This window comes from Mobula hypostoma, chromosome 1 (assembly GCF_963921235.1).
Source record: "Mobula hypostoma chromosome 1, sMobHyp1.1, whole genome shotgun sequence".
In the NCBI taxonomy this organism is placed as follows: Eukaryota; Metazoa; Chordata; class Chondrichthyes; order Myliobatiformes; family Myliobatidae; genus Mobula; species Mobula hypostoma.
This window is the reverse complement of record NC_086097.1, coordinates 97,823,173-97,849,985: the sequence shown is the minus strand read 5'-3', so window position 1 is coordinate 97,849,985 and position 26,813 is coordinate 97,823,173. Positions and strand designations below refer to the sequence as shown.

The window sequence follows — 26,813 nt, the reverse complement described above, 5'->3', positions numbered from 1 at the left end:
GGATTGGTTGGGGGAATGGGGTGCTGGGGATTGTTTGGGGGAATGGGGTGCAGGGAATTGCTGGGGGAATGGGGTACTGGGGATTGGTTGGGGGAATGGGGTGCTGGGGATTGTTTGGGGGAATGGCGTGCAGAGGATTGCTTGGGGAATGGGGTACTGGAGTGTTTGGGAAAGGGGAAGAATAAACAAAACTTGACATAGTGCAGTTGAACATGTCTGCACTCTGCTGTTTTAATTCCTCACCAAACAGGTCGAAAAGATCTGTAGCTCTTACAGAAATGTCGGCATCAGAACTTCATGAATAAAATATTCCTGACTGTTAACATTGATCATTCATTGGCTTTCTCTGAAAAGAAATTGTTCAAATGGTTGTCCCCGGTGCAGCTCCAGTCTAGGAAGCCAGGACATATCACTGCCTTCTTAATTGATTTATGAATAAGCTGAGAAAATTTTTGTTCAAATTCCCACACCTTTGCAAAGATTTTAGAAATCTTCAGGCAGAGTTCTTTAAGGGCAGACACATGGCTATTCAGGATTTGGACTGTCACGGAAATGAAGAGGAGGAGAAAAATATCTGGACAATAGGAATAAGATCAAGATTAGCTTGTAGCAATGTAGTATGAGCACTGAAGTATAAAGACAGTGAATGATCCCCAAAATGAAAGGCTTAATGTATGATGGCTCTGGGCCTGCGCTTGACGGAGTTAACAAAGATGAGGGACAATCTCATTGAAACTTACCAGACTGTGAAAGAGTTGGATAGAGTGGATGCAGAGAGGATCCAAGGGTACAACCTCAGAATAAGGGGACATTCCTTTAGGGAGTTGTTTATTCTTCCAGAGGGTGGTGAATCTGTGGAATTCACACCACAGAGGGCTGTGGAGTCCAAGTCATTGGATGTATTAAACCAGTGTCTGATGGGTTCTTGATCGGTAAGGAGGTTAAGGATTATGGCGATGAGGCAGGAGAATGGAGTTGAGAAAGGTAAATCTGTCGTGACTGGATGGTGGAACAGCCCTGATGGGCAGAATGGCCAATTCTGCTCTTTATTCTTTTGGTGTTAGGAATGCACCAAGTTTATTCACCTTCTTTTGCAGAAAGTACAAAGTAGAACAACACAGTGGTGATTATTTGAAACATGAGAGGCTTCTAACTTCAGTGAACCATTTACATTCTTTGTCATATTCTGTGTGTTGATTTGGGTGTAATACTAAAATGTAATTGATGAGGTGTGTATAGTGCTCGCCAGCCAGTGCTCAACACAAGTCAGTGTGGTCACTGCTGGAATGCAATATCGTTTATGTTGTGCTTTTACCACAGTCTAGTTGATTGATTCAGCGTTAGAATTCTGCCTGAATCCGGCCAATGATACACAAAATCCTGTATAATCAACAGTGCAGTGACTTTACTTGCTAAATGGAGAATGCAAAGATGGCATGATCTGTTGTGATGAGTCCTCATCACTAGAGTTGATGAAAATAGGTGGGTGAAGATGAGGGGAAGAAATCCAGAGCCTGTGTGCCTTGGTTCCTGAGTTCTCCCCACTGCACTCCCTGTTCTCTCTCTGATTGAGTGTGGCCTCGGTAATCAATGAATAATTTTCCTCATCCTAGTCCTTCCCTTAAGACCAACCTGCAGCCTCATCCCTGCCTCTGCATTGCACTTTGAAACCAACTTCACATAGCGGAGTCAGTTCTAAAATGATGATGGGCCCCACCCAATTTGTGTATCTTGTGGTGACGTAGTGCTGGTGGCAAAGGAAAACTTTTATTTTAGTGCTTTAATCTCTTTGTTCTGAAGAGCCCATGATGAACGTAGTTCAGATTGTAATTTAGTCTGTTCTGTTCAAAAATGTAAATAATTTTCTGTTTTCAGAACAATTTCTCAGTTCAGCATAGCATGGTGCAGGAGTTTGTGCGGGAGACGGTGTGCCGAATGTTCAAAAGGCACGGTGAGTAATACATTGTGACGACCTTGTCCATATCGACTGCTCAAACCACACCACGTGTCACTTGCCCGCGTGAGCCCCTGTCACGTTAGCCTGCTTGCTTTACTTCAAAGTGTTTCAAGCTCCATCAGACGTTTGCGTGTTCTGTTTCCAGACAGTCCTCGGCTCTGAATAGAATACAAGGTAAAACTTCAGGATGATGTGGATCCTTCTCTTTCCTGCATCCAATCTTGCTTCAATTACATAAAATCATAGAGTCATACAGCCCAATGTCCATATCCATCTCTTACCTGTCCAAATGTTTTTAAATATTGTAATGGCATAAAGACGAGAGAATCTGCAGATCCTCCAGCATTTTCTGTGTGTTGCTTAAATATACTCACCACCCTTGGGTCCCTTTTAAATCTTTCCCCTTTACCTTAAATCTCTGTCATCTTGTTTTAGATGCACCTACCCTGGGAAAAAGACTGATCACCCACTTTTTATAACCCTCTATAAGGTCACCCGCCAGCCTTTTATTCTCCAGGGAGAAAAGTTCTAGCCTATCCAACCTCTCCTTATAACTCAAGCCCTCCAGTTCTGATAACATCTTGTAAATATTCTCAACATCTTTTCTAGCTTAATAGCATCCTTCTTATAGCTGGGAGCGAGAGTGACACACAATGCTGCTCGAGTGGACTCACCAGTGAGTTGTACGTTTGCAACAAGGTGTTCCAATTACTGTATTCTTTGCCCTGACTGATAAGGCAAGTGTGTCTGAAGCATTCTTCACCACCCTGTCTGTATTGCCTCTTTCAGGGAGCTAAGTACCTCTGGCCTCATTCTCTCTGTTTCATAACACTTGCTAGGACCCTAACATTTACTGTACAAGTCCTTTTCTGATTTAACTGTTAAAATGCAACACCTCGCGCTTGTCCAAATTAAATTCCATCTGACATTCCTTGGCCCACTTCCCCAGTTCATCAGCATTCTGTTGTAACCTTAGACAAGCTCCTTGACTGTCCACACGCCTCTTCTGTCATCTGCAGATTTACAAACCATGTTGGCACCATTGTCATTCAAATCATTAATCAATATAGATGACAAACAACAGAAGACCCAGTACTGATCCCTGCAGTACACCACAAACAAGAAAATCTGCAGATACTGGAAATCAAAAGCCCGACACACAAAATGCTGGAGGAACTCAGCAGGCCAGGCAGCATCTATGGAAAAGAGTAAACAGTCGACAATTTGGGCCAAGACCCTTCATCAGAACACCACTGGTTATAGACCTCTAATCCATTCCCACCTTCTGCCTCTTTCCACAGAAGGTACTCTGTACCTCATGTAATCTAATGTTCTGGAGTAGCCCATCTCATGGACCTTGTCAAAGGCCTTGCTGAAGTTCATGTGGGCCACATATTCTGCCCTGCCTTCATCAAATTTCATTAGCTCTTCAAAAAACTGAATCAGATTTGTGAGGCAGAATTTCCTGCCTCATCTCTGTCTTTGCAGAGGAGATTTCTGAGAACATGGCCAGGAAACTTCTATCTGCAGTTTGACAAAGATAAAATAAACTAGACAGTCTTTTAGTTCTGAAACAGCGGCGACTGAGGGAGACAAGCTGCATGTCTCAGTGTAGGCTTCCTAGATAGAACAAGTAGGAAGCCCTGTTGCTCCTAACAGAGGTTGAAAAAGTCGGGGACGCAGATTTAAGGTGTTTGATAGAAGAGTGGTCTGTCTGAAAAGGAGATGGAAACAGAATCTGTCAATGGTTACAAAGTGCTCTGACTGCTGGAGTATTGCTGAAAGGTGGGTTTAGGATAGATAGCTCTGTCAGCCAGATACAAATGGGCTTGTGTTGTATATTTTGATTTCAGTGATTCAACTATTCCCACATAACCTGCCAAAAAGAGGAAAGAAAAGGGCAAGGTTTATAGTGTGCCAGCAATCGTTATGTATAATCAGCCCGGTAAAAGCCAGAACAAGGATCAGAATAGATAAAGAAATAACTTAAGGACTCCCATGCAATAGTGATGTTAGTGGTGTTGTCTGTCATGTCCGACAATAACACGAGACCTGAGTGGCAAAGCTGTTAACACTGGGGCAGCTCCATGCGCTCAACCTGAGAGGTCCGGCTCCTGTGGTACAAACGATCGTCACAAACTGGGGTCTTCCTTGGTTGCAGTGGATGACCATGATATCTTCAGTGCCTTATCATGGTCTTCGTTCTCCATGGAGCGTTGCAGAACCACCTTTCTGGCCATTGGCTCTCACTGTAGATCCACCAGAGCTGACTTTGCATGCTAGGACATGCATGTCCCTATCTCACTGGGGTCCCTCACCTAGATTCGCCGGCCTGTCAAAGTGGTGTACCGCGGAGTGGCTGCTGTCACCTGCCAACAGCTACTTGGAGCCACGGGTATCCGGTGGGGACTGAAGGTGAATGAGCTGCCCCAGAATGGACACGGTAAGCCCCTTCACCAGAGGTGCCACCCCTCCCTGCACACCCCATACACCCCATATCATCATAGTGATGATAATGTAATTGAGAAAGGCACAAGTATGATAAAAAAAAAACCTGAGTAATTTTGAGGGAAAGGGAAAAGAATTTGGAAAGCTGATGAACAAAATTAAACAGTAAATAATGAAGCACTGTAGACGAGGTGCTGATAAAATTGAAACTAATTAGACTTGCTGGATCTAGGCCAGGGTATTCAGATACAGCACAGAATCAGGCCCTTCAGCCATTGAGTCTGTACAGTCATCGCCACCCATTTTGCTCTCTTCTTACGACAAGCCATTTAAAAAAAATTCTCCCCACATTCTCTTCAGCTCCTCTTCGAGCAGGCATTCACCCACACATGGGGGCAGGGGTTCCCATCCTCTTTTATACCGTTGAGCCCTGCCGTTAACTGAGGGGTCTGTAAGTGCACTAAGGGGATTTTCTAGCAGCCAATCTGCACATCTCTGGGATAAGGGAGGAAAATGGAGCATCTGGAGGCAACCCATGGGGATAGCATGCACACTCCACCTAGACAGCACTGAGGTCAGGATTGAACCTGGGTCTCGGGTGCTTTGATGCTGCAGCTGTATCTGTTGTGCCACAGTTGGTATTGTTACAGGAATGGAGGTGAAATCAGTAAACTGGGGGTTTCTCCTTTGAGCTTAGAAGATTAATTTTTACAGGTTTTTAAGTTATTACTAGTGTTTATGAGTCAATGGCGATATTGAAAGAGGATCAATAATCAGAACACACAGATTAAAGATAATTATTTGGAGAAGAAACATTTTTTCCCAGAAGAATCAGTGAACATATTGCTTGTTCGGTTGTATGGTTAAGAAGAGCATTACATAAATACCTGTAGAAAGTAAACTTACAAGACGATGCGAAGGTGAGATAGTGGGATTAATGGCACTACTAAAGTGCTATCACAAGGATGATGACACGAATGGCCTCTTCTTATGCTGTTTGAATCTCGGTACTGTTACCCAGCTCAACCCACGAATGACCCAAACTTCGAGACCACCTGACTCCACTGTCTGACAATGTCCATGAGTGACCGGAAGTATTAGCTTTGTATGAACATCTGAATTCTTTTTACAGGTGCCACTTATGTGAACACACCACTAATTATGCCAAAGAACAAAAAATTGTATGAGAGTAGTGAAGGAGTTCACTTCATGGACCATAGTGGAATGTTGGTCATGCTTCCCCTTAACCTTAGGGTAAGTCGTGTGATAATATTGACCACATGCATTGGTGTGTCCCATGTGGAATGTCTGTGGTTATTGGCTGTGATCACTTTATTCCCTTGTGTATTCTGTCCATGAGGTAATTATAACTCTTCTTAATTAGAGAAATAAAATTGAAAAGATGTTTTAAAAACAAAAATGCTGAAAAGACTCAGGTCAGGCAGCATCTGTGGAAGGTGAAACAGAGTTCAGGTCAGAGACCTTTCTTCAGTTCTAAGAGGAAGAGTTTCTCTTTCTACTGATGCTGCCTGACTGCTGAATGTTCCCAGAATTTTCTTTCTTTATTATTTCAGATTTCCAGCACCGTTAGTTTATTTTTAAGAGCATACAACATTATGGCACAGTTTGGCCCTTTGGCCCATTATTTGTGCTGACCTTTTGACCTACGATAAGATCAATCTAACCTTTTGGTCCTACATAGCCCTTTATTTTTCTGTCATCCATGTCTCTATTGATGAGTATCCCATCTCTGCTGCCTCACCTGGCAGGATGTTCCACGCACCCACCACTCTGTGTCAAAAAAGTTGCTTCTGACAGCTACTGTATACTTTCCTTCAATCACTCTAAAATTAAGCCCCCTCATGGTAGCCATTTCTGCCTTGGAAAAAAGTCTCCGGCTCGCTGCTCAATCTATGCCTCTTATCATCTTGTACACCTCCATCAAGCCACCTCTTATGCCCCTTCGCTCCAGAGAGGAAAGCCCTAGCCTGCTCAACCCGTCCTCATAAGACATGCTCTCCAATCCAGGCAGAGTCATAGCAAATCTCTGCACCCTCTCTAAAGCTTCCACATTCTTCCTGAAATGAAGTGACCAGAACAGAACACAGTATTCCAAGTGTGGACTAACCAAGTTTTACACCTTGTAGCTCTTGAACTCAATCCCCTATATAATGAAGGCCAACAGACCACGTGGCTTCTTAACGACCCCCAATCTATGGATGTGGACCCCAAGATCTCTCTGTTCTTCCACACTGTCAAGAATCCTACCATTAACTCTGTATTCTGCCTTAAAATTCAACTTTCCAAAGTGAATCACTTCAGACTTTTTTGGGTAGAACATCAGGTCAGTGTCCTGTTGCAACCTGTGACAGCCTTTTACACTGTCTGTAGTTCCAGCAGCCTTCATCTCATCTGCAAATTTGTTAACCCACCGTTACACTCCCTCTTCTAAGTCATTTATGAAATTCTACAACCACCCTCTTCCTTCTGTGGGCAAGCCAATTCTGCCAAGTTTCCCTGATCTTATGAATAAACCAAATCTATTAATTTGAGTTAATAGATGCCTTCTAGCAGAGATCGGCAATTACTTTGGCCATGAAATAGCAGATTTGTTCATATAAAGAAACTTTTGAAAATGTTACTTTAATAATGTTTAATTATAACCGAAAACTAGTTACCCAAAGAATTGGTTATATGTGCATATGTTTTTTCTTACTTTTGTTTAGGTGCCATTTGCGAGATTTGTGGTAAGAAACCGCATCACCAATTTAAAAAGGTGAGTGGAAGAGGCTACTGCAGCAGCTTGAATGTGTTGGGGGTTATTTGCTTGCCTGAAATTTGAAGACCATGTCAGTCTCACATTTTGGGCAGAATTGGATGACCTTGGTGACTGACGAGCCTCTTAACATTTGGGTTGCAGAAAGGCAAAGTTGACTGCTCTCCCTGTTGCCTGTCATTACTGGGTGGTGATGCTTGTGGGGCAAGTACTGGTCTCCTGAAAACACAGCAACCCTTTGTACTTCAAGTATGACTCTAGCCCATGCACTTCAAGGTTTGACATGTTGTGCATTCAGAGATGCTCTTCTACACACCACTGTTGTAATATGTGTGTAAGGGGTTTCTTCTTTTATGTTACTGCGTAGGTTAATTAAAATGGCTTCTTTGTTATGTTATAATTAAAATGGCTTCTATGTGATATTAACTGCTGAGACAGTGGTTCTCTTTCTAGCAGCTTGTTTGGGTTATATTACTGATAAGGAGGATTGTATCCATTTGTTAACCAATTGGGATAGGTGTTAATCTTTCTTGTGTGTCTGTAAGCTATTGTGATGCGCGGGTTTTTGGGCAGAAGGCATGATGGGGAGAGAGAGAGAGTGGATGCAATGCTGTGAGCGGGCCGATGGGACGGATCCCGAGCCGGAGTCCCGAGGTCCAGGGTCTTCGGCGAAGAGAGGAGATGAAGACAGACTCATGTGGAGCGTCTGGTTGACCACTCTGGTTGGTCCTAGGCGGCGGGTCGAGGTGGTCAGAGGGGATCGAATGGTGAAATGAGGATCATTACTAGAGCTCCAACTGTTTGTACATGAAGAGGTTGAACTTTGATAAGTTTGGCGCCTTTTACTTTCTTTTTATATTTTATCTCTATTAATTACATAGTTCCAGTAATACCTATAAATTGTAATCATTTACTGGTATATGGTGTATTGTCTGTTATTTGGCTGGGTGGGGTACATCACACAGCAACCACACAAACTTAGTTGCCCAGTTTGGCGGGGCTGAAGGCTGCTTGCCCTAGATGACAGCGAGTTGAGCGAACCTGAGGCTTACCGGGGGCTACATGTGGTTACTTGAATTACTGTCACCTTCCTGTCAGCTTGAACCAGTCTGGTTTTTCTCACCTGACCTCTCTCATTAATAAGGTGTTTATGCCCGCAGAACTGACACTCACTGGGTGATTTTTTTTTTTTGTTTTTCACACCATTCCTTGTAAACTCTAGAGGTGAGTGAAAATCAGCAGTTTCTGAGATACTCAAACCACCTTGCCTGACACCAGCAATCACTCCACAGCCACAGTCACTTAGATTACATTTCTTCCCCATTCTGATGTTTGGTCTGAGCAACAACTGAACCTCTTGACCATGTCTGCATGCTTTTATGCATTGAGTTGCTGCCACGTGATTGGCTGATTAGATACTTGCATTAATGAGCAGGTGTTCCTGATAATGTGACCACTGAGAGTATGCAGCAAATCTTTCAGTGATTACTGCTGCCATATGTACCGCAGATGTGTTGGTGTGAATGAGATCAAGTTGGTTCTCCCTCTCAGCGCTGCATGTGAGCAGACCTGAAGTTATACCATTAGTAATTTAACCTATGGTATGTTTGTGGTCACGAAACATTTAAAAGCACTTCACAGCTAAAGAAGTTGTTATGAAATATATTCATTGTAACATTGAAATGTGACACCCAGTTTACATGTGTTATGCAAAGAGTGCAATGAGCAGATGATAATCTTCCTGCTCTTGGTTGAGGGATAAATATTAACCAGGGCACTGGGAATAATTCCCCTGCTTCTCTTTAAAATAGTCCCTGCATTATTTTATTAGCATGACAGAACAACGGGACATTGATTTAATATTGATGAACATCCATTTCTCTAACTTTTCTTTTCCCATTCTCCATTCTGTGTTCCCTCCTACCCCTCTCTTCTCACCTGCTCATCATCCCCCTCTGGTGCCTATCTTTCCTTTCTCCCACGTTCCACTCTCTCCTCTCCTCCCCTATCAGATTCCTTCTTCAGCCCTTTACCTCGTTCAGTTATCAACTCCCAGCTTAAACACTTTAGTTGGACTGCTTTTTAATCACCTGGTCCAGCAACTCTTTGTAAAGAAGAGTAAGTTGTCCTTTACACATCCCTTTGCCTCAGTTACTTTTAGTTAAACATTTACTCTCATTTTCTACTTCACTAAGTATGCTTGGCAAATTTAGATGTACACTCAGTGTCTTCTTTATTAGATGCAGGAGTGTACCTAATAAAGTGGCCACATGAGTGGAAAGCTGGTGTGATCTTCTGTGTTGTAGCTCAACCACTTCAAGGTTCAATGTGTTGTGCATTTAGAGATGCTCCTCTATACACCACTGTTGTAATGTGTGATCTCTTGTCAGCTTGAACCACTCTGGCCATTCTCCTCTGGCCTCTCTCAGTAACAAGGCATCTTCACGCACAGAACTGCTGCTCGCAGGTTATTTTTTGTTTTTTGCACCAACTCTAGAGACTGTTGTGCGTGAAAATCGCAGGAGACCAGCAGTTTCTGAGATACTCAGCAGTTTGAGACTGCTAAACAAAATAAGAGCCCAGTGTATGACAAGAAACATACTAGCATGGATAGAGCATTGGCTGATTCGTAGGAGGCAAAGAGTGGGAAGAAAGGGATCCTTTTCAGACAGGGGTCTGTGTTGGGACTTCTTTTTATGTTGTATGTAAACAATATGTATGATGTGGCTGTTTGGTGTTGTCTTAGCATCAGCACTGGACTTCAAGGCCAATGGTCCTGAGTTTGAATTCAGCCGGCTGCTCGTACACTTTCCTTCTGTGTTGAGTGTCAAGCTAGCAACTCGGCCTCTTTTTAAAAAAAAAAGTCAAATGCTACAGAAAGGGCAAAAATGCCACCTAATGCCACAAGGTGTGGAAAAGAACAACAATGTATGATGAAATTGATGGCTTTGTGGCCAGGTTTGTGGATGATATGAAGATAGGTGGAGGGGCAGGTTGTGCTGAGGAAGCAGAGAAGCTGCTGAAGGACTTGGACAGATTATGAGAACGGGCAAAGCATTGGCAGGTGGAATACAGTGTCAGGAAGTGTATGATCATGCACTTTGGTAAAAGAAATAAAAGCATAGACTATTTTCTAAATGGGGAGAAAAGTTTTAAAAAAAATCAAAGCAATTTTTGATTCCTTGTGCAGAATTCCCTGAAGGGTAATTTGCAGGTTGAATCAGTGGTGAGGAAGGTGAATGCAGTGTCAACATTCATTTTAAGAGGACTGGAATATAAAAGCAAGGATGTAATGCTGGAGCTTTATAAGGCACTGGTGAGGCCTCACTTGGAGTATTGTGAGGAGTTTTGGGCCCCTTGTCTAAGGGAAGATGTGCTGAGAATGGAGAGGGTTCAGAGGAGGTTCATGAGAATGAAAGGGTTATCACATGAGCAGCGATAGAAGGCTGTGAGCCTGTACTCGCTGGAATTTAGAAGAATGAGGGGGGAATCTCACTGAAACATATCGAATGTTGAAAGGTCTAGATAGAATGGAGGTGAAGAGAATGTTTTTTATGGTGGGGTAGTCTAGGACCAGAGGGCACAGCCTCAAAATAGAGGGTCGTCCAGTTGGAAAGTTAACAAATTTCACAACATATGCCAGTGTTATTAAACCTGATTCTGATTCTGAACGGAGATGAGGAATTTCTTTACTTAGATGGTGGTGAATCTGTGGAATTGGTTGCCACGAGTGTCTGTGGAGGCCAGGTCATTGGGTGCATTTAAGGCAGAGGTTGATAGGTTCTTGGTTAGTCACAGCGTGAGAGATTCTGGGGAGAAGGCAGGAGAATGAGGTTGAGAGGGAAGTGGATCAGCCATGATGTAATGGCAGAGCAGACTTGATGGGCTGAATGGCCTGATTCTGCTCCTGTGTCTTATGGTCTAATCCTTCTTGGGTTATATGATACTCATTGATGATAAAATGTAGACTGTGTGTGTTATTTTATTTAGTTTTGAAACCTCTTGTGTTGATGCCATCGGCCATCTTATCTGTTTCTTTATCACAAGGTATTGTATTGAACGAGTATTCAGACCTCGAAGGCCGCACCGCTCTCACCCTAAAGAACTCTTAGAATGTGCATTTGATATTGTCACACCGAACACAAACAACTTGCTACCAGATGCAGAGATCATCCAAGCCATTGCCCAGATTATTAAATTGTTTCATGTACTGCAGGTATGGATTCAATTCACAGTTTGTCACCACTTTTAATCTGATTCTTTTTTTAATGCCTCAGATAGGGTCAGAGCAGTTAAACTCACCATCTGCTATCCTAGTGTTTGGAAATTGCGATGATTTCAGCAAGGCTTCATCAGCTTCCAGCTTCCTGAGCTCCTGTTCACTTGCTGGATTCTCCTGGAAGATTTATTATTCTACTTTGTGATATCTGAAAAAAAATGAATTAGAAGTTTGTTGGAGAAAAACATCCAGTAGTCTGGAAAATTTGCCAGACCTGCTGACATTACGTGTAGAAATGCATGCCTTTTCTGCCTTTCTCAGTTCACCAGTTCTCCCCTGTCCACCAACACTCACTCACCCTCCAACCACCCTTGCATGGCTGCTGAAATCCCACTCCTACAAAGAAAAATCCTTGCTGAAATAGATCCTTGCAAAATATTCGCATCTTGCCAATGGTTTCTCAATTGTCACAGTTCTGGCAAGGCAGCTAGAAAGCTGAAGTTGTTGCTGATTTTGCGGGTTTAAAGTGGTGATCTTTGCTGCTCACTGTGTGGCCAGATGTAGTGATAGTGCTGGCCATACAGTTACCAATGACGCTGCATAACACAGAGGGATTGTAATCAAAATGACACACTGCTGTTAGGAGTCTCATTGCTTTAAATTAACTTGTCACATATAGATGACACTGCAGAAATCCCTGGCGAGAAAACTGCAAGTTGGAATTTACAATTCTGTGGTAACTATTATTAAGCAGGGAAGGATTAAAGGAAAGCCAATCAGTTATTTCTTTCCCTTTTGAAGCCTCTGGGGCTGTAGTGTGGTGGGCTGATTATTATAAGCTACTGCTTGCGAAATGATTACATTTATTTGTTTTTCAGGAGAGGAACTATAGCATCTATCTGAACCATATCTGCCTGCTGAAGGCAGTGCTGCTGCATTGTGGGATACCGGAGGACAAACTCCAGCAGGTGTGCAACATCCTGTGCGATGTCATGGTAAGTCACGGAGCTGATTAAATAAAACTGGACTCAGCATCACATGTCACGGCATCCAAAAATAGTTCTGTTTCTGGCTGTGCCTGATCCCTCGCAAATTTGCCATCTTACCAGCTGTATACAGTGCATGGCATAGATGGATTGTAGGGGGGAAATGATTTGATTTCAACTTGTACAGGCAGTCCCCAGGTTACAACAGTGTTCTGTTCTTGGGAACTGGTCCTCAGTCAAGAACAAAACCACAGTGTGTGGGGAGTAGAGCGTTTGCTACTGTTGTTTATACTAATGAGGCAGGGGGATGGGAACAAGTGCAGAGAGACAGAGGGGTGTAAAATGAGGGTGGAAGCAAAAAGTAGTAAGGTGAAAAGTAAAAGTGGCAGGCTGGCAAATCCAGGGCAAAAGTCAAAAAGGGCCACTTTTCAACATAATTGTATAAGGGCTAAGAGTGTTGTAAAAGCAAGCCTGAAGGCTTTGTGTGTCAATGCAAGGAGCATTCGTAACAAGGTGGATGAATTGAAAGTGCAGATAGTTATTAATGAATATGATATAGTTGGGATCACAGAGACATGGTTCCAGGGTGACCAAGGATGGGAGTTCAACATTCAGGGATATTCAATATTCAGGAGGGATAGACATGAAAGAAAAGGAGGTGGGGTGGCGTTGCTGGTTAGAGAGGAGATTAACACAATAGAAAGGAAGGACATTAGCCAGGAGGATGTGGAATCGATATGGGTAGAGCTGCATAACACTAAGGGGCAGAAAACACTGGTGGGAGTTGTGTACAGGCCACCTAACAGTAGTAGTGAGGTTGGAGATGGCGTTAAACAGGAAATTAGAAATGCGTGCAATAAAGGAACAGCAATTATAATGGGTGACTTCAATCTACATATAGATTGGGTGAACCAAATTGGTAAGGGTGCTGAGGAAGAGGATTTCTTGGAATGTATGCGGGATGGTTTTCTAAACCAACATGTCGAGGAACCAACGAGAGAGCAGGCTATTCTAGACTGGGTATTGAGCAATGAGGAAGGGTTAATTAGCGATCTTGTCATGCGAGGCCCTTTGGGTAAGAGTGACCATAATATGGTGGAATTCTTCATTAAGATGGAGAGTGATATAGTTAATTCAGTAACAAAGATTCTGACCTTAAAGAAGGGTAACTTTGAAGGTATGAGATGTGAATTAGCTAAGATAGACTGACAAATGATACTTAAAGGGTTGACAGTGGATATGCAATGGCAAGCATTTAAAGATCGCATGGATGAACTACAACAATTGTTTATCCTAGTTTGGCAAAAGAATAAATCAGGGAAGGTAGTGCACCCGTGGTTGTCAAGGGAAATTAGGGATAGTATCAATTCCAAAGAAGAAACATACAAATTAGCCAGAGAAAGTGGCTCACCTGAGGACTGGGAGAAATTCAGAGTCCAGCAGAGGAGGACAAAGGGCTTAATTAGGAAAGGGAAAAAAGATTATGAGAAAAAGCTGGCAGGGAACATAAAAACTGACTGTTAAAGCTTTTATAGATATGTGAAAAGAAAAAGATTGGTTAAGACAAATGTAGGTCCCTTACAGTCAGAAACAGGTGAATTGATCATGGGGAACAAGGACATGGCAGACCAATTGAATAACTGCTTTGGTTCTGTCTTCACTAAGGAGGACATAAATAATCTTCAGGAAATAGTCGGGGACCGAGGGTCTAGTGAGATGAAGGAACTGAGGGAAATACATGTTAGTAGGGAAGTGGTGTTAGGTAAATTGAAGAGACTAAAGGCAGATAAATCCCCAGGGCCAGATGGTCTGCATCCCATAGTGCTTAAGGAAGTGGCCCAAGAAATAGTGGGTGCATTAGTGATAATTTTTCAAAACTCTTTTAGATTCTGGATTAGTTCCTGAGGATTGGAGGGTGGCTAATGTAACTCCACTTTTTAAAAAAGGAGGGAGAGAGAAACCGGGGAATTATAGACCGGTAAGCCTGACATCGGTGGTGGGGAAACTGCTAGAGTCAGTTATCAAAGACGTGGTAACAGCACATTTGGAAAGCGGTGAAATCATTGGACAAAGTCAGCATGGATTTGTGAAAGGAAAATCATGTCTGACGAATCTCATAGAATTTTTTGAGGATGTAACTAGTAGAGTGGATAGGGGAGAACCAGTGGATGTGGTATATTTGGATTTTCAAAAGGCTTTTGACAAGGTCCCACACAGGAGATTAGTATGCAAACTTAAAGCACACGGTATTGGGGGTAAGGTATTGATGTGGATAGAGAATTGGTTGGCAGACAGGAAGCAAAGAGTGGGAATTAACGGGACCTTTTCAGAATGGCAGACAGTGACTAGTGGGGTACTGCAAGGCTCAGTACTGGGACTCCAGTTGTTTACAATATATATTAATGACTTAGATGAGGGAATTAAATGCAGCATTTCCAAGTTTGCGGATGACACGAAGCTGGGTGGCAGTGTTAGCAGTGAGGAGGATGCTAAGAGGATGCAGAGTGACTTGGATAGGTTGGGTGAGTGGGCAAATTCATGGCAGATGCAATTTAATGTGGATAAATGTGAGGTTATCCACTTTGGTGGCAAAAACAGGAAAGCAGATTATTATCTGAATGGTGGTCGATTAGGAAAAGGGGAGGTGCAACGAGACCTGGGTGTCATTATACACCAGTCATTGAAAGTGGGCATGCAGGTACAGCAGGCGGTGAAAAAGGCGAATGGTATGCTGGCATTTATAGCGAGAGGATTCGAGTACAGGAGCAGGGAGGTACTACTGCAGTTGTATAAGGCCTTGGTGAGACCACACCTGGAGTATTGTGTGCAGTTTTTGGTCCCCTAATCTGAGGATAGACATTCTTGCCATAGAGGGAGTACTAAGAAGATTCACCAGATTGATTCCTGGGATGGCAGGACTTTCATATGATGAAAGACTGGATCGACTAGGCTTGTACTCTCTGGAATTTAGAAGATTGAGGGGGGATCTGATTGAAACGTATAAAATTCTGAAGGGATTGGACAGGCTAGATGCAGGAAGATTGTTCCCGATGTTGGGGAAGTCCAGAACGAGGGGTCACAGTTTAAGGACAAAGGGGAAGCCTTTTAGGACCGAGATGGGGAAAAACTTCTTCACACAGAGAGTGGTGAATCTGTGGAATTCTCTGCCACAGGAAACAGTTGAGGCCAGTTCATTGGTTGTACTTAAGAGGGAGTTAGATATGGCCCTTGTGGCTAAAGGGATCAGGAGGTATGGAGAGAAGGCAGATACAGGGTTCTGAGTTGGATGATCAGCCATGATCATACTGAATGGCGGTGCAGGCTCAAAGGGCCGAATGGCCTACTCCTGCACCTATTTTCTATCTTTCTATAAACAGCTGTGATGGGAGAGCAATGGGCGCAGGAAGAGAGGCTGCCTCTGCCAGCCGGTCTCACTGACTTGATGAGTGAGTCTGCTCAGTGCCCCTAGGTCTGACACTTGCAACTTTGATTGTGATGGGCTGGGAAGAGAAGGCACATGAAAGTACCCCATTCCCATTTGGTAGAAGGAGCCTGTAGAAATTGGCAAATTCATCCCATTGGTCTCCAAATGCTCAATTTTATTTATGGGGTAACTGTGAGGCAGGCATTCATAAGCCACAGAGGTATCTGTATTTACTCTTTAACAATACTGAGGACATTGGAGGAGAATAAAGTGTTACATTTATAGGGAAAGTGGAGTGCAGGCAGGATAATAAGCTGTAGGGCCATAAATGAGGTCAAGTCCATTCAATAGTCTTATAACTGGAGTAGAAACTGTCCTTTAACCTGGTAGCTTTCAGGCTTTTCAGCTTCTGCCTGATGGAAGGGGAAGAAAAGAATGTTGGTGTGGTGGGATCTTTGAATCTGTTGGCTGCTTTACTAAAGCAGCAAGAATGTAGGTGGAGTCCCTGGAGGGGAGGCTGATTTCCATGATGTGCTGAGCTGTCCACAGCTCCCTGCAGTTCCTTATGGTCTTGGGCAGAGCAGTTCCCATACAAGCTGTGGTGCATCTGGATAGATGATTTCCATGGTTCTTTGATACAAATTGGTTCATGGCCAAGGGGATATGACAAATTTCTTTAGCCTCCTATGGAATTAGAAGCGCTGATCGTGTGGTTGGACCCAGGACAGGCAATTGGCGATGTTCACTCCTAGGAACTTGAAGCTCTCAAGTTCAGCACCTTTGATGTAGACAGGAGCATGTGTACTGCCCCTTTTTGAATGAATGACCTGCTCTATAGTATTGTTGGCATTGAGGGAAAGGTTGTGTCATGACACCATGTCACTAAGCTGTCCTCTCTGTATGCCAACTCATCATTGTTTGAGATCTGGCCTACTACTGTGGTATCACCTGTAAACTTGTTGATAGAGTTCCAGCAGAATTTGACCACACATTTGTAAGTGCATAGGGGGCCGAGGACGCAGCCTTGTGGGCCACACCTTTGAGGGCAATTGCGCAAATGAGGTGCATTATCCTGAGACTGGACTCTAGACAATCCGTGAAGTTCGTGAACATACTGGATTTGACATTCTTGTATTCATCATACAGGAGACGTCAATTGATATCTATGCCTTTAAACACATCTCTAATTATATAATATAGAATTGGTGTATTTCTAAATGCATTGTTTTGCCATCTCCCATAATGTTTTAACATTTAACCTCTGTCTTCCTTTATAGACAGGGAAGCTGACCAAACGAGAGATGGAAGCCATGTTCTACAATCTCTCCCTGTCACAGAATAATGTAAGTTTTATGTTATTGGCAGTTTATTGGCATCGCTTGATCATTCCATCGGCAACTGCAAGGAAGTGGTTGGGCAGTCTAGATCACAAACGAGAGAATATCTGCAGACGCTGGAAATCTGAGCAACATACACAAAATGCTGGAGGAACTCAGCAGGCCAGGCAGCATCTATGGAAAAGAGTACAGTTGACGTTTCGGGCCGAGACATTGACTGTACTCTTTTGCATAGGTGCTGCCTGACCTGTTGACATTTTGTGTATGTTGGGCGGTTAAAGGAACAGGTCAATGGCAGTCGTTCTGCTCCCAGTGAACTTCAGCACTCTGTTCCATTCTCTTATTAGTTCACAGCAAAACTCTGCTAATCAGGTATGCTCAGGACTTTGCTCTCTGATCAGCAGATTTTTGAGTGTTTCATGTTGTTTCAACACATTTTTAATTCAGTTTTTTTTTTAGATGTTATGGTATGTATCATAAATTTTCCATTGATTATAGCAAGTTTTTAGGTAATGTGGGAACTGGGACCCTGGTCATTTTAACAAGAGTGCAGTGTTTAGAAAGTTGAAAGGCATATGTGGCAAATGATTTCCAAATGGTCAGACAGTGGATTATCAGAATCTTATTGTACCTTTATTTCCCTTAAATACAAATGCTGTGGAGAATACAACATGAAAATTAGCAGGAAGGATGATTTATGACATCTAAGCTCCCATTTTCTCTTATTCAGCTCTTGCACCTGTACAAGTACATCGAAGTCAAGTTGGACATAGAAGAATTGAGCAGTGTGTTGAACCCACTGATGAAAGGGGAGTTAGCTGTTTCCCAGCTGGCAAAGCAAAGTTTAAAGGACTTGGAAGCTGTGACAGATCTCCTAAAGAAACTTGACATTGGGCTTCAGGTTGGTTGTAATGCTAGGGACTAACTTGAGAAGCCACTCGGTAATTTAGCTGCTTACCTAGCTCCTTAAGGCATTGAACGCTGCTGAACCATACTGGCTGAGTTTAATCATTTGGACTGTGGCTGAGCAAGAGTGCAACCAGCTGAGTCAGACACTTATACAGCATGGGGGGCAAACCTTCAGCCCAACTTGCCTACCTGAGCTAGTTTCCTTCCCTGATCACTTTTGTGCAGGCAGTCTCCACGCTACAACAGAGTTCTCCTCCAGAGAACTGTGCATGAATTGAGAATGAACAGAAACAGCCGTAACTGACAGTGACAGGCGTGGAAAAAGCGGCTGTCAGCCGGCCTCACCATCTCAGTGAGTGAGTGAGTCTGCTCAGTGCTCCGAGCTCTGCATGGCTCCTCCCAGCCCTGGCTTTTGTGACTTGGTGAAGGCATGAGGAAATACCCCGTTCCCACCCAGCAGAAATACCTGCAGCCCTGGATCAGCGGCAGATCCATCCCCATTCACCTCACTGGTCTCCCCAGTGCTCGAAGGTATGTACAGGTTGAGTATGTGTAACCTGGGTGAGGATTGCAGCCTTGCGTTCTCCACAGTTAATGTGGTTTTGTCTTGTGTTAGACAAGGTGCTGTACCCAGTGTTGGAATTGACTACAGTAGAGGGAATTTGGAGAATAGAAGTACTATAGTTACTAATCAAAGCTGGCTCATGGGATGGATTAGTCCTTACTGGGAATTATTAACGTGCAGGTTTTGTTCTGTTCTTAAATGTAAGAGATTCTGCAGAGGCTGGAAATCCAGAGTAACACACACAAAATTGGGAGTAACTCAGTGGGCCGGGCAGCATCTATGGAAAGGAATAAAGAGTCGACATTTCAGACCAAGACCCTTCATCATGACTCCTCATGAATATAAATAGATTAACCCCATATTCAAAATGCACAAATAACTTGTAAGCCTGATAAATTCTCATATTGTAAGAGTGACTGTCTCCATTACTCACCCAGGCACCATGTTCCAGAGTCCAACCACCCTCTGGCTGGAAAATCTCTTCTCAAATTACTTCTAAATAATCCACTTATTACCTAAGTGACCCCCTCTAGTTCTAGAAACCTCTGCTAAGGGGAAGGATTTCTCACTATTTGCCCACTCTATGCCCCACATAATCCTATATACAGTATATCAGTCAGTGCGCTGTTACACCTTTGCACTCTCCATGGTAAACCAGTCCAATTTGCCGAGCCTCTTCTCGTGGCTGGAACATTTCAACCCAGGTAACATCCTGGTGATTCTCCCTTCACCCTCTCCAGCACATTCACATCCTTTCCATTAGCATGGTGACCAAAACTGCAGCTGTGGTCTAACTAATATTTTACATGGTGGTGCCACAATCTCCCTGCTCTCGTATTGTGTGTCCTGGTTGTTGAGGCAAGCAGCTCTCATGCATTCTTAACCACCTCATCTACCTATGCTGCACGCATGGAGACCCTTGGACGTGGATGCTCTCCCCAGAGCCCTACAATTTACTATGTGTATGCTGTCCCTGTTTGTAGACTGTGTCACCTCACCTCACATTGTTATTCTCTGCCTTTGCTCGGTCCATGTTACCAAATGACAATATTGTTCTGAAGCTGAGAGTGACTTCCTCACTATCAACACCACCACCCATTTTCTTATCATTTACAAAGTTACTAATGGCCCCTAACATTCACATCCAGATTGCTAGTGAATGTAACAAGTCGTGGCTATCCCTGGAGGTCGAGGATGATGGTCTTCGTTCTGTTACAGAGCAAAGATGCCTGTGCGTATATTTGTTTAACGTGTACTTGATGTTGCACTCCAAGAAGCACATGATACTTCACAAATCAACCAACTGATTCCAATGGCATGGAAACCACGACGATTGGAGCTGATGGATTTGTTGCAGCCTTCATCCGCCTTCACAGCTGTTGAGTTCGAAGTAACTTCGTCCGCCTGTTCGACCATTGAGGTCTTGGTTGGATTGTTCTTTATCAGGGATCTCACCCTCGACCTTACCGCCATGGGTGACCCTACCGGAAGCATAGCTCCAGACGGCATCACTCTCGGGATCACAGGACCACACAAGCCTCTCCACCACGACAAGGTGACAACCCATGGAGTAACAAGTAGCAAGAGTCTTAACATGGTATACTGCTGGTCATAGATTTCCAGTTGCTTCCATCAGGACTCTTCCTCATTTCTCAGGTCATTTCTGAATGCAGTTTGCTGAGTCTCTAGATCATGAGGGTTTTGCATTTTGAGCCAGTCTCCCACATCAAAGGTCTTACTGAAATCTACAGAGACTGCACCAACTGTATAGTATGCTGTACAGTTCCGTGACTCTTGAGTCCATCATCGATATTCCTGGTTATCTCTTTGGAAAAACTAATTGGACAGGTTCTCTACACTCCTCATACGGATGCAGAGTAAAGACTCTGTACTTCAATAAGATGAGAGAAAGTAATCCTGCTCATTGCTGTACACTTGCAGCAGTGCTCCAGTGTCACTAATGGTTGTCACTGGTTATGGTGACTGCCATTTCTTCACACATAAGAACATAAGAAGTAGGAGCAGGAGTCGGCCATCTGGCTCATCGAGCCTGCTCTGCCATTCAATAAGATCATGGCTGATCTGACCATGGACTCATCTCCACCTACCTGCCTTTTCCCCATAACCCTTAATTCCCTCACTATGCAAATATCTGTCCAACCTTGTCTTAAATATATTTACTGAGGTACCCACCACTGCTTTATTAGGCAGAGAATTCCACAGATTCACCACTCTCCGGGAAAAGCAGTTCCTCCTCATCTCCATCCTGAATCTACTCCCACAAATCTTGAGGCTATGTCCCCTAGTTCTAGTCTCACCTATCAGCGGAAACAACATTCCTGCCTCTATCTATCTAAGATCTCCTCTCATTATTCTGAATTCCAGTGAGTACAGTCCCAGGCGACTCAATCTCTCCTCATAGTCTAACCTCCTCATCTCTGGAATCAACCCAGTGAACCTCCTCCGCACTGCCTCCAAAGCTAGTATATCCTTCCTCAAGTATGGAGACCAGAACTGCACACAGTACTCCAGGTGCAGCCTCACCAGTACCCTGTATAGTTGCAGCATGACCTCCCTGCTCTTAAATTCAATCCCTCTTGCAATGAAGGCCAACATCCCATTTGCCTTCTTAATGGCCTGCTGCACCAGCAAACCAACCTTTTGTGATTCATGCACAAGCACTCCCAAGTCCCTCTGCACAGCAGTATGTTGCAGTCTTTTACCATTTAAATAACAATCTGCTCTTCCATTTTTCCTTCCAAAGTGAATGACTTCGCATTTAACAACATTGTATTCCATCTGCCAGACCCTTGCCCACTCACTTAACCTATCTATATCTCTTCTGCACAATTTGCTTTTCTACTCAATTTAATATCATCAGCAAACTTAGATACACTGCACTCGGTTCCCTCTTCGAGATCGTTAATATATATTGTGAACAGTTGCAGGCCGAGCACCGACCCCTGTGGCACACCACTCACCACTGGCTGTCAACCAGAGTAACACCCATGTAACCCAACTCACTGCTTTCTATTAGTTAACCAATCTTCAATCCATGCTAATACACCACCCCCAACTCTATGCATCCTTATCTTATCGAGAAGTCTTATGTAGCACCTTATTGAACGCCTTCCGGAAATCCAAGTAAACAACATCCATCTGTTCCCCTCTATCCACTGTGCTCGTTATATCCTCAAAGAGCTCCAGTAAGTTTGTCAAACAGGATCTGCCTTTGCTGAATCATGCTGTGACTGCCTGATAGATCCATTTCTTTCCAGAAGCTTCACTATTTCTTCTTTAATGATAGTTTCAAACATTTTCCCAACTACAGATGTTAAACTAGCTGGCCTATAGTTACCTGCCTTTTGCATATATCCTTTATTGAGCAGTGGTGTGACATTCACCATCTTCCAATCTGTCAGGACCTGCCCAGAGTCCAGAGAATTTTGGTAAATGATCACCAAAGCCTCTAGTATAACTTCTGTCATTTCCTTCAGTACCCTGGGATGCATTCCATCAGGACCAGGGGACTTGTCTATCTTCAGGCCCAGAAGTTTGCAAACTTTGATTGTTTAGATCACATCAGTTGGTCTAGTAGAACCTCGCACCAAATATTGAATTTCAGCGAGAAGTCACAGCTCCTGTGGAAAATGGGAAATGTCACACTGGTGCTATGAGAAGCTGTTGTATTGTTAGGGCTATGGTATTGGGGAAAAGGAAGGGAACTGTTTCTGCCACTGACTTGATTTGGAATGCATTATGCTGGTTCTCCTGAGTCTCACTTTTGGAGAAGCAACATTCCCGGCATTGAGATTCGACTCAAATGATTGCTTATCCAATAGCTGGAAGGGAAATTAGAGAAATTTGCAGCCTCTGTCTGGCCTTTCTCATAAGGCACTGTTCCCTTCTCCTTCCTGTGAAATATAGGAAATTGAGGGGTCAGAGGAATCAGACACCTGGTGTCTGACTAAAATCCCTACACAGAGGACACTGATAATGATATCTGTGGCAGCTGTGGAGTGAAATTGGTGTTGTTGCTTTGCAGGTGGAGATCAATCTGGGTCTTGTCTACAAGATGCACCTATACAGTGGAATCATCTTCCAGTTTGTTGCATTTGTAAAACGGCGACACCGTCTTGTGCCAGATATCCTTGCAGCGGGAGGGAGATATGACAATCTGGTGAGTCCTGTTTGATTGGAGGTTATGAAAGGAATAAAGGTCTCACGTACATCTGCTAAGTTATTAAAAAGTCTTTCTGTTCACCTTGTCCCGACGTCTTGCGCTATGGTATTCCTGTGACAAAGCTTCCTTTACCTTTCTATGAGGGTAAGAGAGGTAGCATGGTGGTATAGTGGAGAGCACAACACTTTACAGTACCAGTGACCTGGGTTCAAATCCTGCTGCTCTCTGTAAGGAGTTTACACTTTCTTCCCGTGACTGCGTGGGTTTTGTCCACGTGCTCCGGTTTCCCTGCTCAGTTCAAAGACGTACTGGTTGGGAGGTGTATTGGTCATTGTAAATTATCATGGGATTAAGCTATGGTTAAATTGGAGGTTACTGAGCGGCACGGCTCGAAGAGCCAGAAGGGCCGGTTCCATGTTGTATCTCAATAAATAAACAAATCAATCAAACGATGCCACTCTCCAGGTATCAACCAACTCAAGTTAGCAATGTTGGGCTAGTTGAGAGTGGCAGGCATCCATGACTTCGCTCTTGACTTGACGTGACTGCACATCCACACAGCACAGTTGAGTTGTGAGCGCCCAAGGTGCAGGCCCAGCTGAACTGGCCACCCCCTACATCTCAGGCACGTACTGCAATTGCCGCAAACCTCCCCAGCTCGGGAAGCCTTTATGCAGAGGAGCAGTGTGTGAGAGTTCAAAGCCCGTTTCCTTCCTCCTCATTTGATGAATGTGTTTGCAGGTAGTTCCCGTGTGCTGTGTGTAATGTCCCAGATCACTGTCACAGAGTGAGATCACTAGCTCCTTGTTTCCATTCTGCACTTGGAGATTTCTGTACTGTTCTGGTTGCCACACTAAAGGAAGGATGTGGTAGCAATGAAGAGGGTGCAGAAGAGATTCACTTCGATGTTGCCTCAAATGAGGGGCTTCAGTTGTAGGGAGACATTGGATTGTTTGTGTTTTTCACACTGGAATGTGGGAGGTTGAGGGATAACCTTAACTGTGGTTTACAATATTGCAGGGGGCATACTTTAGATAAATGGTCGTCATCCCAGGGCAGGGGAACCTAGAACTAAGGAGCACAGGTTTATGAATGGAGGAGAGAAAGTTGGAGGGTTTCTAAACTTTCTGCGTAAATGTTCTTCACACAGTGGGTGCTATTGTCTAGATTGGACTGCTGGAGGGAGGTGATAGAGGCAGATATAATTATGTGTAAACGGCATATGTACAGTTGTGTGGGGAGGAAAGCATAGAGGGATATGGGTCTAATGTGGGAAAACCTGTTTAGCATAGGTAGGCATCACTGTCAAGATCGACAGGAAGGGCTGAAAGGCCCATTTCTAACTTGTATCGTTTTCAAGGTACTGTGGTATCAGAATCAGGTTTAATCACGCTGGCATATTAGTAACTTAGCCGCAGCAGTACAATGCAATACATAATGTAGGAAAAAATCAATTACAGTAAGTATGTGTATGCATAATAAATGCTTAAGTTAAAATAAGTACTGCAAAAACAGAAATAAAAATAGCAGTGAGGTAGTGTTCATGGGTTCCGTGTCCATTCAGGAATCGGATGGCAGAGGGGAAGAAGCTGTTCCTGAATCACTGAGTGTATGCCTTTAGGCTTCTGTACCTCCTACCTGATGGTAGCAGTGAGAAAAGGGCATGTCCTGGGTGATGGAGGTTCTTAACAATGGACGCCGCCTTCCTAAAGCACCACTCCTTGAAAATGTCTTGGATACTACGGAGGCTGGTACCCATGATGGAGCTGACTAAGTTTACAACTTTCTGCAACTTACTTCGATCCTGCGCAGTAGGAACCTCCCCCCCATACCGGACAGTATGATACTCGGTGGGGGGGCGGGGGGCTAATTTCTGCAGACTTGCCCTCCTGAGCGGATTGGAAGTTGTGCTGGGGAGTACCATTATTCCCAGAAGTCTCCCAGAGATATTCAGCAGGTTTGCAAATCTATTTAGCTTTCTCAAGAAATAAATCATTCTTTTTCTGCTCTCTCAGATCCTCGAGTTTGCTCGTCCGCATCTCACAGGCCCGGTTCCCACTGCTGTAGGAGTCAGCCTGGCCTTGGATAAAATCTCCTCGCTTTCTAACGCATTGATACCAGTGAGTCATCTGACGAAAAGTTTTCTGACAAAAGTCTGCGGACTTCTGTCATACTTTAACTAATAAATTGATCAAGAGAGTGGGAGGTGGGGGTGGCAAGCGATGGGGGTAGACAAATGGACGGGCAGAAGCAGTCTTTGTTGATTCCATTGAATTACTGTGGTACTTGTGCAAATCTCCATGGCCAAGAGCTAAACTTTGTCCTTCCATTCCAGCCTGATGGTTGCCATTATAAGGCAGTGGTGTTTGCAATCAGTAGGACTTTGATTGACAGATCTATCAGCATCATCCAGAATCTGTGGACAGTGGGGATAAATGCTGAGCTCCTCTGTGATGTCTCCCAGGTAAAGTACCGCAGAGCTGGGTAATTTAATTTAGTAGGGGGGGCAAAAATCCTCTCAGGTGATACCCATTGCAGATTCTTGCCTCATTAGATTAACTTTCTGTCACCTGTATATTGAAACATGCGGTGAAATGCATCATTTGTGTCAAATCAAATCAGCAGAAACAGTGCACAAGTGTTACCAAGCTTCTGCCAACAACATGGTACCCCCACAACTCACCTGTCCATCTTTGGATTGTGGGAACCCCCTGGGAGAACGTACAAACTCTTTACAGATAGTGGTGGGAATCAAACCCTGATCCCACAGACGGTGCTGTGACATGTTGCACTAACCACTGTCAGACGCCACAATTCTCTTCATCCAGACAGTCTCTCAGAGGTCAGCAGTGAGCAGTGCTTGGGCCTATCTGCTGCCCATCTGCCTGTTGGCTATGCAAGTAAATACCTTGCACTGTGTGTGATGATCTTCAGATCATTGTCTCAGAGTTGTGTAGCATTAAAAACAGGCCCTTCGGCCCGACTGATTCAGGCTAACCAAGGTACCTACCTGACTTAGTCGCATCGGTCTGCGTTTGACCAAGGTCCCTCTAAAACGGGGGTTCCCAACCTTCTTTATGCCATGGACACCTACCATTGACTGAGGGGTCTGGGGACCCCAGGTTGGGAACCCATCCTCTAAACCTTTCCTATCCGTGTACTTGCCTATATGTCTTTTAAACACTGAAGTTCTATCCACTTCCTCTGACAATACATTCCACATATGGAGCACCCTCTGAGAATGTTCCCTTTAAATCTCTACCCTGTCACCTACCTCTACTTTCAGATTCTCCTACCCTGGGAAAAAGACTGACTGACAACCCTGTCTGTTCCCCTCATGGTTTTATAGACCCCTATCTGGTCACTCCAGGGAAAACAGTCCCAGCCGATCCAGTCTTTCCTTATAACCCAAGCCCTCCAGTGCTGACAACATCCTGTCATTCTTTCCTGCAATCTCTTTAGCTTAATCACATCCTTCCTATATCCTGGTGACTGGAAGTGCACCCAGTACTGTAAGTGGTGTCTTAAAAGCTTGTACAGGTTTAACAGTCTGCAGATATATTAATGGAAGTATCCCTACCGGTCGCCTGTGGTCTGGTACACTGTTCACAGGAAGCTGAGGAAGATAGCAAACTCAGCGTGACTCATCCCTCCCCACCATCGGTACTATCTACAGGAGATGCTGCCCCAAGAAGGCGGCATCCATCATCAAAAATCCCCGCCACTGGTTCCGTGCCATCTTCTCACGTCTACCTTCGGGCAAGAGGTGCAGAAGCCTGACGCCCCACACCACCAAGTTGAAGAACAGCTGCTTTCCTTCAACTATTCAATAGACAATAGACAATAAGTGCAGGAGTAGGCCATTCGGCCCTTCGAGCCAGCACCGCCATTCACTGTGATCATGGCTGATCATCCACTATCAGTATCCAGTTCCTGCCTTATCCCCATAACCTTTGATTCTGCTATCTTTAAGAGCTCTATCCATCTCTTTCTTGAAAGCATCCAGAGA

The 26,813-nt window shown here is 44.1% G+C and overlaps 1 protein-coding gene across 2 annotated transcripts in view; it reads left to right on the top strand.

Moving 5' to 3' along the window:
- The window catches only part of eif2ak4 (eukaryotic translation initiation factor 2 alpha kinase 4), a 158,014-nt gene that overhangs the window by 111,120 nt on the left and 20,081 nt on the right, over positions 1-26,813 (top strand). For both annotated transcript variants that reach the window (XM_063053324.1, XM_063053315.1), the window contains exons 22-31: positions 1,876-1,951; positions 5,538-5,659; positions 7,132-7,181; positions 11,229-11,397; positions 12,279-12,395; positions 17,088-17,153; positions 17,878-18,048; positions 22,667-22,801; positions 24,820-24,924; positions 25,140-25,268. In XM_063053324.1, coding sequence (XP_062909394.1) covers positions 1,876-1,951; positions 5,538-5,659; positions 7,132-7,181; positions 11,229-11,397; positions 12,279-12,395; positions 17,088-17,153; positions 17,878-18,048; positions 22,667-22,801; positions 24,820-24,924; positions 25,140-25,268 — 1,140 coding nt within the window. The remainder of the gene's footprint in view (positions 1-1,875; positions 1,952-5,537; positions 5,660-7,131; positions 7,182-11,228; positions 11,398-12,278; positions 12,396-17,087; positions 17,154-17,877; positions 18,049-22,666; positions 22,802-24,819; positions 24,925-25,139; positions 25,269-26,813) is intronic.